Source organism: Battus philenor, unplaced genomic scaffold (assembly GCF_028537555.1).
Source record: "Battus philenor isolate CCGP_79_NKW_IND1 unplaced genomic scaffold, ilBatPhil1.0.hap1 SCAF_19, whole genome shotgun sequence".
NCBI lineage: Eukaryota > Metazoa > Arthropoda > Insecta > Lepidoptera > Papilionidae > Battus > Battus philenor.
In genome coordinates, this window is record NW_027181681.1 from 4,275,178 (window position 1) to 4,296,536 (window position 21,359).

The window sequence follows — 21,359 nt, forward strand, 5'->3', positions numbered from 1 at the left end:
TGTATGTAATAAACCTCATTATACCCATTGTAAAATAAGACATTGACTTTAACATAAAATGAGACATTGTTTTAACAGCTTCAAATGGATCCCGGACTGTTTGTACTTCGTGCGACAGAGATAACGCTTTATGAAGCCGAAATTAGCCGATTCTCTCTTTCCAAAGGTCGACATGCAATATTTATCTCTGGGTACTGTATATTAAGTACTTAATTTCTAAAATAAATATTGTTAGAACTATGAATTGGTGTTGACATATCCAAGATACATATTAAAATTATTATTCTACAAAAGATAATTACTTAATTTTAGGTGGCGAAGTATTAAATCGTAGATTCGTAAAATTCGATTTAAATTGTAGGTAAACAACAGATATTTAAACACTAATCAGGACTAACTTTCTATTTAAATTAAACTATTTTAAAGGCTAATTTTGGTATCGGATTATCATAGCCTGTGTTGCAATGCCTTTGCCTTGTAAGTTTTTAAAAAAACTGGTATCTACTGTCAAAGTCAAAAAGATGTATTCAAACCGTAACTGTATATGTAGTGTAAATAATATTTACTTATTTTTCTTACAGCACAGCGTTTTTATCTTGCAAAATGAACGAAATAAAAAATGAAATAAAGAATGATTCCGACCAAAATAGTACGGTAAAAATATCGTCTGCAGAAAATGATGTTAAACAAAAGTTCAAAACACGGAGCCGCAAAAGAAAAAGGTAAAGGTTTATCGTATTTTTAAGAATATGTTACAATTACGAATAGTAAATAAATTGTTAAAAAAAATCATGAATTTGAATTTATGTGAAAAAAAAATAACTTCATTTCTCTTGGCGTAATGTTATTGAAAAGAAACCACTAATAATTATGAAATTATATGTGATTTTTTATTATCTAGTGATATAGACAGGCCTCCAGTTCCACAGTTATCGTAAACATTGCAAAACTTTTTAATTATGATGATTTTTCCATTATTGATATAGATTAACTAAAAATATAATAATACCTCACAAATTATAGCATAAAACACAACATTGTTAAAAATTTGTAATTTATGATTTGTATAGTGAAAAGATTAATAACATAGTAAAATTTATCATTTATAGAGTAAGTGATTCAAGTAGTTCAGAAGGTGACAGCATCTTACCAGAAAATTCTTTTGTAATGGAAAAAAATCTACATGCTTCAGCAATTAAAAACAATTTGGATGATATTAGCGTTAAGAAAATACTTAAGGTTTGTATAACAACCAGTTGCAATTCAAAATGCTAGTTGCAAATCAAAAGATGTATTATTCCTTACCATTTTCTTCAAAACAAATTAGTAATAAAATATGTTACAGAAAGTGGTAACAAATGATCATGTTCTGGCACTTGTTAAGTTAAGAGAAGAAGATGAGGAATCAAGCACTGAGGAAAATATTAGGCCCAAACTGACTAGGGCTAAAGTCAAGTAAGTTATTAAATAAACAAATTACAAATTTTCTAGCATTTCCCATGTACATATATTTCATATATAGATTCGAGTGATTCATTTGCTTTTATATACTTTGAGTTAGCAATATGGAAAATTGTAAATTTTCACACAATTATATCTCTGTTGACACTCTACTGTATCTGTTAGGTTCTTTTTTACAGAGAGTTGATGCGTGTATCACCTAAATCAGCAAGATGGAATTTGGAGAATTTAGAGTTGACTCCAATTAAACACATACCTATTAAGACTCGACCAGAGGTGAAGGCACTAATAGCACAGGAGCTACCTGATGATGAAGATGATGATGAGTACCATCCAACGCAGGAAGATGTGCAAGTATGTTAATTGTTCTGTGGTTAATGTGTTGGTTATTTATAGAAAATTACAATTGTAATGTTATTATTCTTCTTGGTCACTTCCTCATGACTGGATATGGTCTATCAAACATGTCAGTCTCAGCTACCATTTTTCTCCAGGCTTTTCTATTTTGTGAAAGTAAGAAGATGTTTTTAGAGTTGTGTTGCACACTTTTGTAACTGCATCAGACAAGTCAGTAGGTGACTGTCCTCTAGTCCCTTTTACCTTCCACATTAATGGCAATTATTAGCTTCTCTAGATTTTCCAAGCTCTTCGGTTCAATGTAGCCGATTAGGGATTTTATGCAAGCAGACTGGGTAGTCTGGTCCTTGTAAAACTATTGATATTTCCTAAAACTAATGTAGTGCCGAAATCCAACGACAGAGCAGATGTCAGATATCTTTAATTAAAAAAAAAAAAAAAACAAAAAAAAATATTTTTATTCCCTTAACTTTTTTCCTTATTGTAACAATGTGTAACCCAAGATTTATTTTTTAGAGTGATGATGAGCATACTATTGAATCTAGTAGTGATATTGAGTCACTACCACGAACGCCAGCAACTCCAAAAACACCAGGCTTTACGAGCCCAAAAGTTGTTAGTGATGGACCATTCAAAGTTCCAAAGGTACAATATATCTTCCATTAAATTATTCTGCTTTAATGGCAACTGCAAAGACTCGACAAAGGTCGAGCTTCAGAAGTATAGTTCAGGTGGGGCTAACATACGGCACATGAACCACTTGGTTAATATCTATATAATATTGGAGTACCATTATCATTTTTGACTTATTATAATTTAAAGAATTGTTCTAAATTTTCAAATGACTTAAATTACTAACAACACACACATATATGGTAGACTCTTTGTATGTTTTCAATAAATTTTACATCTTCAAAAAAAAACTTTAAATACATACTTAAGTTTACATTACAGCTTCACAATTTTAAATTATGTAAGGTAGATCAGTTTATTAAGAAGCTTCACCGCCACCCTTGGTGTAGTTTAAAATGTGTAATGTATAAAACACTTCTGCTTTTTATAATTTTTCTCCATTTAACTTGATTGATTTTTTTTTCTTCTTTTTTTAGCCACTGCTAGGCATAGGCCTTCCCAAAGATCGCTACAATGACTGGTCTTGTGCTGCCCGCATCCAGTGACTTCCCGTGACCTTAATTATGTCGTTGTTAATATGTATACTAATGTATAACATATAAATTTTCTTATAATTAATTGTGTAATTTATGTAAATATTACATCATTTAATATATGTTTGTAAGTAATTATGATGAATGGTACATGTTGTGTGATGTTGGCATATGTTCATATATATACTAATTAACTTTTCTGGAAGTTTGACTCACCTGCTTGCTAATTATCTCTGCACCACCTTGGTTTGACTGATAGTCTAGTAATCCTCTGTTAATAAATAAATATTTCCAAATCTTTTTATTTTAACTTTTTAAAGTTACTTAGTAGAATTCTATAGCTATGTAGTAATAGGATTCATTATATATAGAATCCAAATCATTTGCTGGCTACTTTTAACTTAAAATGTTAACAGGACCTAGCTACACCCACACGAAGAAAATTGGACCTCGACGAAAAGGCGACAATAGCGCTTCGAACCAGATCCAAATTAAGTCTTTCGGAAACTTCCATAGAGCACATAGAAAGTTCTTTCGTCCCTCCTGACGATGTTCCGACAGTGGACGTTGACGATCCTGTTTGGAATGAGTTCTTGGAAGAGTGCCTCAATCCAGCATCTACCTCTCATGTGAAGAACGAAGATGATGATGAAGCCGATCCGGAGTATAACGTTGCAGCAGATGCTGATGCTAGTGAGTTATTGGCATAGATCTAATATTTTGATTTAAATTTTGTCAATTCTAAAGTTAAATATTCTGGGTTTTATGGAAAGCACTTTTATGTAGAGAAAAACCCGAGTTGCCAATGCACGAGTGAGACGGATCTACACTAGTAAGTGTGCGTTAAACAACAAAGTACATATGTACGCGGGTAGATAAAACTTCGTAGTTAGTCTGTTTGTTAAAGTGTCGATCACTGATTGAAGGACGGACGACATAGTCAAGGTTGTAGAAAGCTGGTAGAGCAAGACAAGTCATTGTGGCGATGTTTTAGGAAAGCCTATGATATGCAATAGGCTTCTACCAGCTGTCAACGTAACGGTGAACTGATTAAAGTTGCCTGCAATGTCTTTTAGCATAGCTTCTTGAAACCGTATTCCTCTAGTTTTTCTTTTATTTTTGGGAAATAAACACAATGTGCAAGGTATTGTAAGAAGAATGGCTCCAAAGATAAGATTCCTTTCTCTACCCTCCGCGACTAATCGAAATTGTACTAGGTATGCAATGGGGCTGTGGAAAACAGTCCAAAACCTCCAAAGCCGTAGCGGTCTAGCCCTTCGAGCCTGTACTTGTGTGTACTCGCTCTCTCGGTCTCCCTGGCCTCTGACTGATGTTCTCGGGAAATTTATTGGTCGCGTTTGGAGATCTTTCTTCTCCCGGGACTGGACTACATGAGCGGTTGTCATTGATGTGACGATGATGCAAAAATGTCGTGAAGGTTTTAGTTGGTGTAAATAGGACATTACTTATCTTTGTAAGAAAATGACCAATATTTAGCCACTTCCGCACATGCAGTGGTAGCCGTGCAACAAAGTGCACCGCCCGCCAGCCGGCTGATAAATGCGTATGCGGCAAACAATGCCAAAACAATGACAATTACACAACTGCCACCGTTAATTCACTCAACACGTGTTTCACCCCTCCACGGGGCATCTTCAGGAATTATGTTACACTTGTATATACACCTGGGTGTAACATAACTGCGGACGGTGCACTTTGTTGCACGAGTACCACTGCATGTGCGGAAGTAGCTAAATATTGGACCTTTTCTTACTTAGGATGGACTTCCGCAAGGTAACGCCTATTTCTTCCATAAAATAAAAAAGATAACCCTCTTGTGAGACTCCTTTATGTTTGAACTCGTTAATCCAGTTGTAAATAGTAGCACGAGATAGTGCTTCATCAATAAAAGCTAACCAAAGTCTTTTGACTTTGTTGCTTTCTGAGACCGCAATGAAAAATATAAAAGATTTTACTACGAAAATTTTGTATTAAATGAATAAAGAAAAAAAACTAAAGCCTAATTTTAATTTGTGGCTCATATGTAATAATGAATGGCGGGATAATGTATTGTATGAGGAAAAATAGTTAAAAGTCTTTATTTTCCGATATTCTTTTTAAACTGGTCAATTCAATAAACCTTCAGTGTCATCAATGTGCATGTTATATATTAGGAAATTTATTTCATTATAATTTTATTATTTTGTTGGTTTACCGCAGTTGATGAGGATGAAGAAGCTTTAGAAAACAGTATCGTCAAGATATCAAAGAAGGAACTTAATGACTTGGTGACGGAACTGTTTAGTATTTTGCCCGAAGCATCGACGGAAGATCAACTCGCAGAGAACCTGGCGAACGATGTTCTAAATGCAAATAAATGTTCCGAGGTAAATTCAGACCAATGCTAATTTAAATATTTAGTACTCTTATATGATTGTGCATAATAGAAAAGAATTGTAAACCGCTGCACCGCGCCTAAGGTGTGCATGCTCTGTTCTGTTTTCTAAGCCGCACCTAACCGCGCATTTCTAAGGGGCTGTATAGCGGTTTCGTAGCACTTAAACAATTTTGTAACAAGTAAATAGAAAAACTAATTTTAAAAAACTAATAATAGAGTTAATAGAATATATCATTTGCAGAAACCCTTATGGGAGGGTAAACAAGAACCAATTTCTGATGAGGAGTCTTCTAATATCAATGAAACAATAATGGTTAGGAGGAGCAGCGTTACATACTTCTCTGTGGGTAAAAGCGAGCCAAATGATGCAATTAATATAAACATAACTATGAATGATACAATGAATATAAATACAGAGAATGAAAATCAAAATATAATGAATTTAAATAAAGTGGATAGAAATACGAAAGATTCAGATGATTTGAATGCTGAAAGAATAGACTCCGCAGCAGTAGGCAAAGAAATTATTGATGGGAAAACTCCCGTTATGATACTAAATGGAAAATCTGAGTAAGTATTTATAGTGGCTAGCGCTACCGAAACTGTTGTACCGCGCCTCAGGTATTCTTGCGGCGACGCGGGAGGAGTATCAACCGCTCTGTTTCATTAGTCAATCAACCTAAGAGGTGGCGGCATTTATACTACTTTTTCCTGTGTCCCCAAATCTCAACGATTTCCTAAGGTGCAGCAGTTTCGGTACCTCTATTTTGAGATTTTTTACATATATATATATATTTATATATCTATAATTTACCTTTAGATGTTTTCCATCTTGGGCAAGATGTTATCAGATAGTTTAAGAGATTTTCTGTAAATATCTGTGTTAACATTTTTAAATAGTTCTTTTTCGGTGTGTTGTATTAATGATTTTCATTCTATCTCTTTCTGGGAAGGTCAAATGTGACGGTGTACATAGAGGAAAAGATAGAATCTCCTCGGCCAGAGAGCCCACAGCCGCAGCCACCTCAAGTTCTACAAGTGGTGTTACCCGAAGAGGAAATTGTACTGGTGCAACTACCCTCATGCCCCGTTGTAAGTAGTATTTTTGAAGTCATATAAACATGCTGTAAGACTGAATTGAAACTATAACACAAAGTCATTTGTTGACAATGATAGCATAAAAAAGGCATATTTATATCACAAAAAAACTTTACAAGTAGCTATGTGAAATAGTTTTCGCAACACTATGAAAAACTTTTTTATATGGTGAATAAAGAATAATAAAAAGCCAATAAATAAGAAGAATAACCAAAAACCTTAAAAAATAACTAGAAATTGTGCTAAAGTGTATAACCACTATACATCATAATATAAACAATGCCTAAACTTTTATATTAAAAATTGTATAAAGTCGCTTTCCTTTTGAAAACACTACCACACACACTTTAAAAGTTAACTTTTCAGTTATGTAGTTGGTGGTCAATTTTCAACACAACTGTTATTTAACTACACGCTTGTATATGTATCGGTAGTTAGAGATATATAAGATCCGATATAGATAATTTATCTTTAATAACTATTGTAAATATAACATACTTAATTAGTATGTTTTGTATATACTAACTATACTTCCTTGATGGAAATTTTTATATAACGCTCTTAAATATGGTTTAAATGTGTTTGCGCAAGCACTGTTTATATTTTGTAGTTGTAGGAATAATATATATTGCAATTTAGATACCACATAATACACTATTGAACATAAATTCTGCTTACCACTACACAAGATATTTTTCTCAGGGGTTTCAGAGATGTCGTTGCACAGGCTTTTTTATAATTTATTCTTGTTTTTACTCAATTTCGTTGTTTATCGACTTGCTGAAAGTCATTTATATTAATAAATTAATTTGATTTTATTTCAGTTTTTGGCTGAGCAAATCCTGATTCTTCAGCAGCAGTTGAGGCAGCATATTCAACTGGCGACGACGAACTTCCTTCAACTCTATGTGCATCCCATTCACTGGTCTTTTGGACCCAAATATAAAGAATATTTGGTAAAACCTTTTATTTTAACTGAGAACAAACGTTTTTTTTTTTCAACATTTTGAGTAGAAGTAATTCATTAAAGTAAATAGAAGTACTAATTGTTTTTTGGTGGGAGTTATAGATTATATACTATTTTTAAAAAGCGCACCAGAAGCAGATGCATTAAAAACAATCAAGTTATATCTGATAAATCTACTTAAAAGTAGGTTAATATTAGTGGTTACACACACACACACACACACACACACTCATATATACATATATGTATGTATATAACATAAGAAAAAAAATCATTATTTAATTTATTTAGCAAATGTGTAAATGCATCTTCTCAACACATGCATAAAGTTTTACCAAAGATGTTGAGATCAGATGACTTAGTGTTGAGGTCATTGTTCATTTCGCATGTTCTTACTATGGAAGAATAGAGATCCGTATTGATACGGACAGACAATATATGAGAGGTTTTTAGAATATGATGTATAAGCAATACATTTGGAACTGATAGACAGATAAAGTATATCTGAATTGATTATAAAATTAATATATTAGTCTTAAAACTAAATGATTTGTCGTTGTAACAGGAAACTCTGAACAATTTGGCGTCATCAACGCCCAACTCTGTGGTGAACGTTTGCAATTTAAAGCCGGCCATAGAGCTCATAACTACATGGGAGAAATCCGTATCAGAGCCAACTCCGGAGAACACTGAAATGGTGAAGTAAGTTCTTTTATGTTTAATATTAACTTCACTGTTTTGTTTATATCATATATGAATTAGCGTCGATACCACTGGTAGCGAAGCTACAAAATTTGTAAATTTTTGCGAGCTGTTTTTAAATAAATGTTTTAGAAGTTTCAAAAAGAAAAATAATATTAACGACGTGTAATTTTAAATATAATTCTTTCTTATCAGTAAATCTTTCTTTAATTAGTACTGGCAGAGGTTAAAATATCGGTGGTTAGACATCTCACATAACCCTGCCCAGGCAGAGCATCTTGAATCATTAAAATTTTCCCCTTAAAAGAAAAAACTGTTTTTAATCGCAACAAGTGAAAAGAACTGATAATCGTAAAATAGTCTAAATTGGGCTCTCGTAATAATTCTTTCTATTTATAAAACATTTTTAAGAATATATTGTATATTCTATTTTATTACACACTATTTGCTGTCAAATTATACAATTGCCAAAAGGTCAAAAGTTATGAACCTCAAATGCATTATAAACTTATTTAGTCTGTAATAAAGTCGTTGCGTGTAAAATTAAAAATATTACGTTCTAAATCGGTATAACGTTTTTATTTCATTACAGGTTCATCCAGACACAAGTTGATAGAAGGTAAGAATGTATGGTATAAAAATATTACACCTCAGAAGTGTCCTCTATTGCACATAGTTTTACTTTGTTGGTACATAAATTGGTAAATAAATAATGTATTTAACTACGTTATGTGCTAGGAATTGCAAGAAAGTAATATAGTTTCGTTTATTGGTAATTTACAGTATTTTTACGAGTGGCGCAGTTAATTACAATTAGCTACAAAATAGGTTTTTAAATACCACCGCTAAACGAAATTATATTACTTATTATAGAGTTACCGGAACCGCTGTACTGAGCCTGAAAAGGCGGTCAAGTACGGGCTAAGAAAAAAGGACATGAGTGCCGCCGCCAGCATTGACGTTGACTGATGAAACGGAGCGGTCGATACTACTCCCTCCCCTCCGTTTTTGTTGCACACATTCCTAAGGTGCGGTACAGCGATTTCGGTGGCACTGGCTTTGATTTACAGCAAAAACCAATACGTTTATTATGATGTCCTAACTGGCCTTTTACACGTTACGTGTCTTCGGAATGTCTAATTTAGTACAATTTCAAAATAGCAAAGTACTACACCAACACATAATGGTCATCATATCTCTAAAAGGAAAATTCAAACCTGTCAACAGTTTCACTTTTACTCCCTGATAGGAGTTACTCGTAATGAAATCGTGTTAGTAAATTTTAAGTCATACGTACGTAACCAGAAGTATGGCTTGTCTAAAGTGGCAGTGAACGTTGCACAACGCGCAAGTGGCGTCCACGAGCCGCTACACGTGCGTGGGTAGGTTCTTAACTAAGTGAATCGACCACTAGCAAGACCAGTCATTGTATTTAATGGAATCAGGCGTTACCTTGCGGAAGTCCATTCTAAGTAAAAAAAGGTCCAATATTTAGCCACTTCCGCACATGTCGGTACTCACACACACTAATCGGTAACATAACTCCTGACGATGCCCCGTGGAAGGGTGAAACACGTGTTGAGTAATTTGGCGGTGGCGGTTGTGTGATTTGCATTGTTTGCCGCGTACGCATTTATCAGCGGGCTGGCGGGCGGTGCACTTTGTTGCACGACTACTACTGCATGTGCGGAAGTAGCTAAATATTGGACCTTTTCTTACCAGTCATTGTGGCGATCTTTGGCAGAGGCCTTACAGTAGGTGTATATCGACTTCACGATGATAATGAATTTTTATGTCACAAATAATTAAGAAAGAATATTACGAATATGTTCTATAAAAATTAAACAAGCTATCAAAGGTACTGATAAAATGTGTGTGTTCATATACGCAGCCGGACCCGCAGCGCGCAGAACTCGCTGTACGTGGGAGAGTTCCACGATACGCTGAAGGATGTGGTGGCGAACAGTCCTGTATTCCTCTACCCTCATCTGCTGCCAGCTATGCCTTACCGCTCTGAAGTTCTGCGACGTTACAAGTTCCTACGTCCCGAGGACGAGTGAGTACACCATCTTTCCGTATTATACTGTCTTCAAATGTTTAGAAAACTTCGAACCGTTACTTAGTTCATATTAAAAAAAACAGTGAATCGTCGTGTCTGGCTTTGCCCCGTAATAAATCGTTTCTAATTCAGTCATTTTGTTGAGTGCATACGTCCGAACAGATAATTAAATATACGGGATCGATAATGATTAATTAAAAATTTAATGCGAAAAAACTAGACTCCAATATTTATTATATCACTATCTTATTGTATTTTTTTTTTGTTTATTTATTTTTAAATTACAGTAAGGTTTAATAATAATAATTTAATTTAAATATTTGTATTTCCGTAACAAGAAGTACAATAAAATTTTCTGCTTAACACTACAGTATGCACAGCCATTACAGTTTATTACAAATTACAGAAAAAAATTTAAACTGCTGCAATATTGTAATTATTTAATGGTTTTCATAAACTTTTTTGTTTCATTTATTCAATTTCTCAATTCAACTGACATTTTTTATAGAAAATCCTATTGATTTGTATATTAGATGACAAAAGATTGTTGATAACCAAAGTGTATATATTGTTGATTAGAAATAAAAACTTGTTAAAAATGTAGCCATGTGAATTTAACTTAAGAAAGCGAGAAAGCGTAAATTAATTTTTATTTCATGAGTAATATATAATGACTAAATGATACCACTTAACAGATTGATAGCATTGGGACTAGACGAGTTTTGGTCGTACGTGGAGATGAACCCGAAGCTGTACCCGTGCCGCTGCCCGGTGTCGGGGCGCACGGGCCTGCAGGCCGCGATAAAGCTGCTCTGCCGACACATGATGCCCTGGTTAGCGCCGCGCTCGCTGCTGTCGCACGTGCATTACGCACGCCGCAACGACAAGGATAACCCCATATACGTAAGCAACTGTCCCTTTCATTTTTTATACATATGTCCCATAAATCAGCGATAAGAGAATAAACGAATTATATAGTTGACACTCGATCTCTGGCCGATTCCAAAAAATTAGCACTTTACACTCGAAATGTTTTTTTTATTCGCATTGCCAGCAACTAGAAGTAATTTTAATAAAAAAAAAGAATATTTATACGTGTAAGGTAATGAAATACGCATTAAAAGAAAATCATTTGAAAATCAATTGTATGTAATTATTTTTCGACTTCCCGCGACTTTTACCTTATGACTTGATGGTCGTGATGATTGTCTAAATCGATGGTAGACTCATCTCGACGTCAAAAACGTATGAAAGTACGTATAACGTTCGTATGTACCCAATTTTAGTTTTAATTATTTTTTTAAAAATGAACACATGCTATGAAATTGGTGCTTGTATAGTGTATCATGTTCACCGGTGTTGTTGTTTCAAAATATTCTTTATTATTACTAAATACGTAATGTACAATAAAAAATATACGTAAGTAAACAGATGAAATGGGAGTTTTTAGCGCAACTTTTTTATCCATTAGCGATTCATAAATTCTGCCGCTAGCTATTATTTAAAAAAGTTTTTTATCAATCTCTATAGTATTCAATACCTGGCAGGACATCCAGAACTCAGGATATGGAAGATTTCAAAAAATACCTCAAATTTATACTTCCGGTCCGGCATCATTATCATTATTATTTCAGCCCGCATGATGACCACTTCTGAACAAAGGATGCCCTACGCTTATTAGTTCTTGGTCCACCAGGCTTGTCAATCCAGATCCTTCCGTTTTACGTTTTATGTAGCCTGCCCGCTGACATTTCAACTTGCTAATCCGCATGGCTATGTCGACAATAACGAACAAGGTATAGGAAGGAATACATAAAAGATATATTTGAAGTTTTTTATTTACGTGACTTTCAGAAATTTTTCGAATCACGCAAGGTGGAGCCAGTTAAGCACACGCTGTTACCTTACAACGCAAAGATAACGCTTTATGAACAACCTGAATATGAAATGCCAAGGATTTGGATCAGGCACCTTGCAAAGACTAGCAAACGTTTTAAGGTAAATTATATTTTTTTATTTTATAGCACATTTAACCGGCCATTATGATTAATAATCTAACATTCCGTGATACTTTTTTTTAGAAAATATATAACTATATTCGTTGTTAACAAACAAAATTTGCATCTTCGATAAAAGTAATTATCACATAAAAATAAATTTAAGGCATTATAGAAACGAAAACTGCAGCAACTATACACTAACTGATTCTTAGTTTTGTGACTAAGATTTCAAGAAATCTAAGTCACAAAACTAAAAATTTAAATTAATGGCAATGATAGTTTTTAAAACTAGCTGCAGCACGTCATTTCGCTTTGTCGAGTATACTCGACTCAAACAGTGAAAGGGTTAAAGAATGTGAAAAACGTTTAGAATTATTATTATATTATATTTTTATCAAGTTGCAGGATTTGTAGTGGCAATGGGTTAAATAAATTATATTTTTTTTCAGGATTTTCTCTATCGACGCACTAACGTCACAGGAATGACACCGAGAGGTATAGATATCGCTTTAGGAGCACAGGTGACGCCCGGCGAAAAGAAACCGCTTCCCATAGATTTTACGAAAGTGATCACAAAGAATAGAGTATATCTACATCCTAAAGTACCTCCGCAACCGACAACAGATAAACACGATGTTTATATAGAGAGCGTCGTACCGCAAGACACTAATCAATCGGATAATATAACAAAAACTGTGGCATCTGTTTCACAGCCTATTTGCAGTACATTGGAATGTAACTCTCAAGACAACACTACACAGTCAATAGAAACAAATTATGAACAATGCCAAATAAATGAAAATGAACCAATTAACGAACAACATACGGAGAGTAACACTACCGATCCATTACCAGAAATCAGTACAACCAGCGATCATTGTACATGCTGTATACTTCTCAAGAAAATATGCAAACAACGACAGACTTTAATAACAGAATATTTTAAGAAGTCAAACAACTCGAGAAACTCGTGTCCATGCAAAAGCATCAAACGGCCGAGAATAACGAATAAACTAAGGTTACTTCTCAAGTACTTTAAGAATCGCTCCATGTACGTACATAAGGATATGAAACTGAAGCTTTCGCAGTGCGATGAAAACCGCAAACACCCGGACGTACCAATTGATGAGGTCACCGAACTACAAGATATACAGAATGATCCCAGCGACCTTGGTAAATAACCTTATTTTTTAATAGTTATCATTTTGACTTTGTTCCGCAGGGAAAATGATCATTGTTAAACATATTTTTTTATTACGAAACGTGAAACTCGTTCTTCACCAGTACCCGTACAAAGTTTTAGACTGGTGAAACTTTGTATAAGTTTGTACTGAGTTCTTCCTCAATTATAATAAAACGTAAAAACAGTTAAAAGGTGTTTTAAAATGACTCGTGTTACAAAGTATGCGTGAGACTAGGCAACGTTATCTCCAACGGAGCAATAAACCCTCACTCATAGCGCCAAACCGCTGCGCCACTGCGCTTTTGCTTCACATAACAGTTAAACAGTTAAGTTGGAAAATGAAGTTATAAAAAATCATTGCACAATAATGTTCTCAACAGAAGTTCTTTTTTACATGTTGTTAAAAAATAGAAGGAAATTGAAGTTTATGTCCCGACTCTATAAATAAATTATGAGCCTCTTTGATAAATAAAAACTGACGCAGCTCCTCTGGAGATATTTTTAACACCATTGCAAAAATTTAGTCTGACTAAAAAACTGTCTATGCAGTTACAACTGCAACACAGATAAAGAGAAATTATTAGTTTTTAAGTATAAAGGGTACTACAATTTGTTCTTTCTTTACAGCCTTTGTGACATTGTTTGAGATGAAGCTATTAATTCGCTTTGGACTAGTAAGGAATCCACTGACAAAGAGAAACATGTACATCCTCATGTCTAATTTCGACCATGAAACGGACGATCCTGCGACACTGGCTAATGCTTTAGAGAAACTGTTCGACGTCGAACTAGTCGATCTGTTCAAAGAATTTCTAAGATTCCTCACACCGGACCAAGCGGACAGGATAAATAAATTCAAGGATTATTTCACACAAAATTGTGCCTCTGATTTAGTCACACGAATAACGGTAAAGTATTACCAGTAAAGTTATATCTTTTATTACGAAAAAGTTATTTTAAGGATTTTATTTTTTTATTATACTTATATATATATATATATATATATATATATATATATATATATATATATATATAATTAAATAATAAAACATCCGGTGTTGGTAGGCAGAAGTGACTGATTTGAGCAAGAGACATATGCTGTTATCGCGCCTCACAAGATCATTCGTTGACGTCAAATCAACTGCGTGCGGGACGTGCAGCGATCTGCTGAGAAGTATGGACCAGCACCCAGATCTTGCAAAGTACACTTTCAGTTTGTTTCCTCACAGAAAAGTCGAAAGGTACGAATTTTTTAACTAACTATTAAACAAAACTAAGCAAATTTCTGAATTTTTTCTTGTTGTAAAGATCTGGATCTTAATAGCTCAGTTCATCTTCAGACATAGTACTGATCATATACCTAACTATTTTGGTTACTTTCATTCATCCACCTCATTCCTGATTTAACCTCAGAGAAATTGCGGCCATAGCTCATTGAGAGACTTATATAGATAACTATTAATGTACAAGCAACGCGAAAAACGCAATGCAGTAGATTAATTGTCTGTTGGTGAACTAATCTTATTACATTTAAGTAAAATAAAACAACATTTATTCCAACAGGCAAAAATCACAACCGAATATAAATGATAAGAAAAGTGAACAATCCAATACAAAAGCAATTCCCACTGATCAGCCATTAAACTCACAATGTGATGAATCAGACCATGAAGATGACACATTGACCATTTGCGAGGATTCACAACTTGCAATGGACTGTGATGTAGATCTATCTAGGTTGGTACAGATTTTAAGTTTATACTTTATGGACACTTTGTTTTGTACATTTGGCATTACGCCTATACACCAACACCTACCTCACTTTGCGTCGTTGTTACGTTACAAAAAAACACGACGCAAAGTGAATTATGATTTTCTATAGCAAACCATGTAAAGACCGAAGATAGATTCCAGGGTTCCGAAAATACTACTTTTTAAAAATAAAATTGAACAAAGTAAACATTTAAAAATTTATATAAAACACCAGGAGTATTGTTTACTAGAACCAAAGCCTTTAAGTTTAAGCTTTCCTTTTTGCAATAAGCTTTAATATCTGAAATAGCACGAGTTGTAACCTAGTTTTGAAATAATGATGTTGTCTTGCATGTTTTTTTTGGTAACTCGGCAAGACAGGAAATAGATTATTTGAATAACCTTTCATAGCCCTTAGATTTTCTGTTGGATAAACTAAAAATCGTTTTAATTTGAAATCACCATTTGCATTACCACCTTAAAGAAGAGTCGGTGTATCTTAATAAGAAACAAAAGAGTTGCTATCTTTAAAAAAAAAAGAAATTAAAAAAAGATTTAAACACTTAAACCCAAAACAAAACAAATTCGAAGAAACGCAAAACTTCTACAGGAAATAAACAAAATTCTTCTACAGGAGTAATTATTATTGTTAATAAAATGTAAATTTTGTATTTTAATTACTGATACAATATTGTTATGACATTTATCTGTAAAGGAAATTTAATACTTTTCTCATTTCTTTATTAATAAAAAAATTGATACTACTAACATTGTTAAAAGGAAGAAGTTAAAAAGTTAAAATATCTAAAACAAATTTATTTCAATAATATTTTATTTTTAATCAAGCCTGTTGTGCAACTAATATTATAGAAAACATTCTAATTAATTATTTTGAGATGACAAATCTTTTATTCCTGTGTAAAAATATAAGTGGATCATATACAATCATAATCATATACAAGTTCAAACTACTGTTTAATTAATTACATATTACAGCAATGTTAATGAGAGTCAAAATTCAAATAGTATACTTCATTCAATTCAATTTACACCTGCTAGTAATTACACACAAAACCTGGAAGATACGAAAAGTATACAGCAAGGCAGTGGAACGGAGAGCCACGATCAACAGGTTAGTGTAAACTTTCATTAGGAACAAGCCATCAGAATTTTGAATGTTAACACTTTTAGCCTTTTTTTTCTACTGTATCAATAAATGTTAAATTCTAATAAACTTAATTTGATTATTTCTCAATACAATTTTGAGAACGCCAGGTCTGTAGTATAATTATTGATTTCATGACACATGCCTTTTCATGATATAGTATATTATCTAGCGACTTTTTAGCATTAAACAATATAACTTTTTATCAAGGATGTGTTTTGGATATTCAAGTAATTAATAAAAGTATAATACAAATTTAAATATTTCAGGAACATTCATTGGATAAAGCAGAAAAGCATGATCTAAATAAAGTTAAAATTGAAATGGAATCTGACTGTGAATCAATGAAGTCTGAAGGATGTGAATGGCAGAGATCTGAAGATAAATTAATCCTAGAAATATTAAAACAAACTTTCACACGAGAAGAACGAAAAAATAAAAGTTTGTTGGATATTTTAGAAGAAAAATTTTTCTTAGAAGGAATTACTGAAAAATTATCACACAAATCAGTTGAAGATATTACAGACCGTGTTATGTATTTATTGGAACTGTTAGTGTTAAGCGAAAATAAATAATTAATAAACTTTTGATGCAATTATTTTAAAATAAGTATTCTATAAACTAATTTTTATTTTGAAGCATTAAGACTACCCACCAGCATTAAGATCAAAATGTATGAAATGTGAAAATATAAAAAAAAAAAGTATGTTTTATTAAGACTGTTTTATATTTATGTCACAAAATTTACTTGTATTTGTTATTCTTTACTGAGACGTAATAAAACCGAATCGCTTTTGAAGAAATTGATTGTTGTGATGAAAAATGGATTATGTACACAATGTGTGAAAAAGGTCTTAGGGGGTTTTGCCGCAGTCAGGTGTCAGTTTAACACGAAGATATTCCCAAAATTCTTGCCTTTTTTTATTAAAAGTCCCAAAATTTACTGCAACGGTATTTTCATGAAAAATAAGAAAGAACTTTTTCCCAGCCTATTATTTTACGTATGTATTAGTGAAGTAATTAAAATTCCTTATCTATATATAAATACAATATAAGAATATTTTTATTTTGTACACCAACACCTCACTCTGCGTCGTGGTTACGTTCCAAAAAAAACACGACGCAAATTGAAAGGCCGCAAAGTGAATTAAGATTTTCTATAGCAAACCATGTAAAGATCGAAGATAGGTTCCAGGGTTACGAAAATACTACTTTTTAAAAAGAAAACTGAACAAAGTAAACATTTAAAAACCAAAAATAACATAAAATTTTATTACATAGATACAAAAAGAACGTATTCAATTAAAACAAAATAAATTATTCAATTAATTTATGAAAAACAAAATTAAAATTAATCACTGTCTGATGAGTCCATAGTGGCTGTTGTCGTAAGCTTTCTTTCACAAAAAATTGGCCCAATGTTTGCAGTTTTTTTTTATTTAACGTAAATTAAATTTCCTTGTAGCAATTGATATTCGTAGCTACCGCCGGGGACACTTTAAAACTCCTTCCGCTGTCAGAATCGTTTTTAAAAAAAATCCCCATAGCTTCGTCAATCAAACACATCGCTTTGAAAATTTGTTTAGAGGTTAAATTTTGTTCCTTGGAGATTTCTATTGAACGATCACTGTCATCTTCTTCATTAAAATTAGCAAATTGCAATTCCAGTTGCAATAGTTCTTCATTAGAGAATTCTTGGTTGTGCGAGGTAAGCAATTCATTTATGTCAGTCTCCTCCATACCCTCAAAATTAGACTCTATAGCTAAATTAAAAATTTCATGACAAACATTTGGTGTACTATCAACTTCAGCAGCGCTTCGGTGAACACATTCAGGCCATATTTTGCTGCAAACACCATTTATGCGAGATGGTTTAACCTCCTCCCACGAATCGGAAATAATTTCTATGGTTTTCATAATGTTGAACTTTTTCCAAAACTCTAGCATGGTAAGCTTATCTTGTCCATCAGTCTCACTTAAAAGAAGTAGAAATGTTCGTCGAAGGTAATAACTTTCAAAAGTCGATATTACTCTCTGATCCACTGGCTGAATAACTGGTGTCGTATTAGGCGGCAAAAAAGCAATTTCACGTTTTCTGACAACTCATCAACATAAACTGGCCAGGAACATTGTCTACTAGGACCAAAACCTTGAAGTTCAAGTTTTCCTTGTTGCTATTGCAACAACGGCTTTAATTTTTTTAAATTCAAGTTGAAACCCAATTTTTAAATAATGATGTTGTCATCCATGCTTTTTTGTTTCCTTGCCAGTGGACAGGAAGCAAATTCTTTGAACAACCTTTCATAGCTCTTGGAATTTCTGATTGATAAATGAGAAACGGTTTAAACGGCTTTACCACCAATAAGAAGAGTCAGCATATCCTTGCTTTAAATCCTGGTGCAGATTTTTCTGTTTTAGATATGAAAGGTCTGTTAGGTAGACGTTTCCAAAATAACCCAGTCTCGTCAACATTAAAGACTTGTTTCGAATCATAGCCACCTTCATGAATTAATACTTTTAACTCTGTCGGGTAGCGTTCTGAAGCAATTATATCAGCGCTAGCTGCTTCGCCTTTAAGAGCAACACTAGCTAAAATAGAGCCAAACACAGAGTCGACTTGGAACTAATCGGCGTAGCATAGCTCCTGAGGATGCCCCGTGAAGGGGTGAAACACGTGTTGAGTGATTTGACGGTGGCAGTTGTGTAATTCGCATTGTTTGCCGCATACGCATTTATCAGCGGGCTGGTGGGCGGTGCACTTTGTTGCACGACTACCACCGCATGTGCGGAAGTGGCTAAATATTGCTACTTTTCTTACTTAGGATGAACTTTCGCAAGGTAACGCCTGATTCCATTAAATAAAAATATTCACCTTTTTTTGTGACCAGAAACAACACGTAAAAATTTACATAAATTTATAGTTCTCTTTTTAAAAAATAACAACACATTACGTAATTGAAACTGAACTCTAAAATTAGCAAAACAAAGTGAAAATAAAACATAAAATTGCGTTGATTTTTAGTTAGATAGGGAATCCCCGAGTTTTGATTGCATGCAATTGGAAACAAAAGTGTGGCCATCTTTTAGAAAAAAAGAAACTTTCAAAAAATAAAAGACTCGAACCCAAAACAACGCAACCTCGAAAATCTAACGACGCACAGTGAAAATTAGTACTAATAAAGCAGCGAAGCAACTTCGTAAAAAAACGCAAAACGAAACGACGCAAAGCGAGGTATTGGTGTATATAAATAACTTGATGTATACTATATGAAATTATTCTACTAAATATATTGATACTCTAGACTTTATTATTTTTTTTTCGAATCAGCTTTCATATTTAATTTTTTAATAGTGAGAAAAACAAATACTTTTTTATAAATCAATTCCAATACAAAAATATTTTCATTATTTAATGAGATAATTATTAACTTTCGGTAAATATTACGCCTTTAACTTATATTTAATGATTGAGAAAATAACTCTACATAATTTGTCATGTTTTCACTTGACATTTCGCTATCACTGCATTTTGAAACTATCGCCATTTTTACAGAATAAGGAGATTAATAATAGAAGTGAATGTTTTATTTAAAATGTTTTTTAATCTTTGACTTGGTGACTATACTTAATAGACAGAGTCGACTTAATAGGAATATAAATAATCGATTCATCAAAAAATTTGCGCGAAAGCTATCGATTAATCGAACTGATTTGAAGAAATCAAATGCTGCCATAGTGTTCTGTACTTTTATCATATGAAGTTTGTTTATATGAAAACGTCAACACACTTATTTACCGGCTGATTGAGTAATATTCGAATTCCTGCTAGAAAATGGCTCGTAATGCTAATGATAGGGGTGAGGATAGCATAGACCCAGCGTCAGTAACATGCAATGTAAAGAGTTTAGTAAAACAAGTGAGGCATGAAATCAATAACTTCTAGAAGGCGATTTAATTGTTTGCATTGTTTTATTGATAAATGACCATTTTATTCTAGGAAATAATTAAAGAGCTTTTAAATGGCTCTTTCCAGGACAATAAGACGAAACTCGGTAATGACGCCTTAACTCTCATAGTGGAGGTGGCCAAGTGCCTCGTTACTGAAACATGCCTACGCGCGGCTAGTCATGCACTCAGTGAAGGATGTGATAAAGTTGATATTGAGCATGTAGAAAAGTGTTTAACTCAATTAGTAAGTTCAAAATTTGAGAAATGTAATTTTATATATTAACACTATTCCATTGACATTCATTTAGATTTTACTTAAATTTACATTAAATACAGAGTACTAAAATCCTAGACCAGTTATTAAGTCTTAACTATTCACATTATCATTAAGATATTTCTTTATTTACAGATGCTGGATTTCCCGTAATTAATGTAAACAAATAGAGCAGAATAAATTTTGCTTTGAGCATTTATTTTCATTGTTTTGTGGATGGGGAAAGTCTTTAGGGAAGTTAACAAGTTTATTCTTAAAGGGTATTGTTATAAATGAAATTGGTAACATTCAACATGATTTTATGGCTGCAATTACCAAAGAATATCAATGTCAATTCTTGAAATAATGCCCTAAAATATATTAAATATTATTAAGTAAAAATATAAATTTCACACTTATAAAATGTGATTTGTTTTGTGTACATTTATAATTTGAGGATTTAGCTAAGTATATACTTAGCGTATTATAAAATATTAAGTTTTAATTTTTTAAGCTTTCAAAGGAAATTGGCAAACCGACAGGCTATAAAAATTTATATTAATCTGATGTTCAATTTTAAAATATATATTTCAATCCATCAGTGATAGTTACAAATATATAATCATTAAAAATTACACCATAACAAAAAAGGTGAGATATTGTCATATATATTAAGAAATCTAATGTTAATATAAATTAAATGAAATATGTGGCATCTAAGTAGAAATGTTTTCATTTACATTCAAATCCTAATTATAAATGCATCTGGTTTCTACAGGATGTTAACATTAAAGTGTATGACTAAAATTAATTGTATCTGCAATGAGATTGTCAATTTCACATTATTTCT

The 21,359-nt window shown here is 32.9% G+C and overlaps 2 protein-coding genes across 4 annotated transcripts; both read left to right on the forward strand.

Annotated features, from left to right (window-relative positions):
- Window positions 1-538: 538 nt before the first annotated feature.
- On the forward strand, window positions 539-17,067 carry LOC137921372 (GON-4-like protein). 3 transcript variants are annotated; one of them, XM_068764103.1, is made up of 21 exons: window positions 539-722; window positions 1,110-1,239; window positions 1,346-1,455; window positions 1,641-1,815; window positions 2,335-2,463; window positions 3,401-3,677; window positions 5,205-5,371; window positions 5,624-5,952; window positions 6,336-6,474; window positions 7,305-7,436; window positions 8,013-8,149; window positions 8,742-8,768; window positions 10,041-10,205; window positions 10,904-11,111; window positions 12,063-12,206; window positions 12,658-13,381; window positions 14,019-14,299; window positions 14,457-14,632; window positions 14,955-15,128; window positions 16,140-16,275; window positions 16,578-17,067. In XM_068764103.1, the coding sequence occupies exons 1-21, from the start codon at window positions 604-606 to the stop codon at window positions 16,881-16,883; spliced, it is 4,185 nt and encodes a 1,394-aa protein (XP_068620204.1). In that variant the 5' UTR covers window positions 539-603; the 3' UTR covers window positions 16,884-17,067. The 3 variants fall into 3 exon arrangements, with proteins under 3 accessions (XP_068620204.1, XP_068620206.1, XP_068620205.1); XM_068764104.1 differs by lacking the exons at window positions 539-722; window positions 1,110-1,239 and having other exon boundaries at window positions 1,392-1,455; window positions 1,627-1,815; XM_068764105.1 differs by lacking the exons at window positions 14,955-15,128; window positions 16,140-16,275; window positions 16,578-17,067 and having other exon boundaries at window positions 14,461-14,541.
- A 2,818-nt stretch (window positions 17,068-19,885) lies between these two features.
- LOC137921595 (centromere protein X-like) lies at window positions 19,886-21,214 on the forward strand. The gene is made up of 3 exons (XM_068764395.1): window positions 19,886-20,224; window positions 20,306-20,500; window positions 20,666-21,214. Exons 1-3 carry the CDS (start codon window positions 20,141-20,143, stop codon window positions 20,681-20,683), a joined length of 297 nt encoding a protein of 98 aa, XP_068620496.1. The 5' UTR covers window positions 19,886-20,140; the 3' UTR covers window positions 20,684-21,214.
- Window positions 21,215-21,359: the final 145 nt, after the last annotated feature.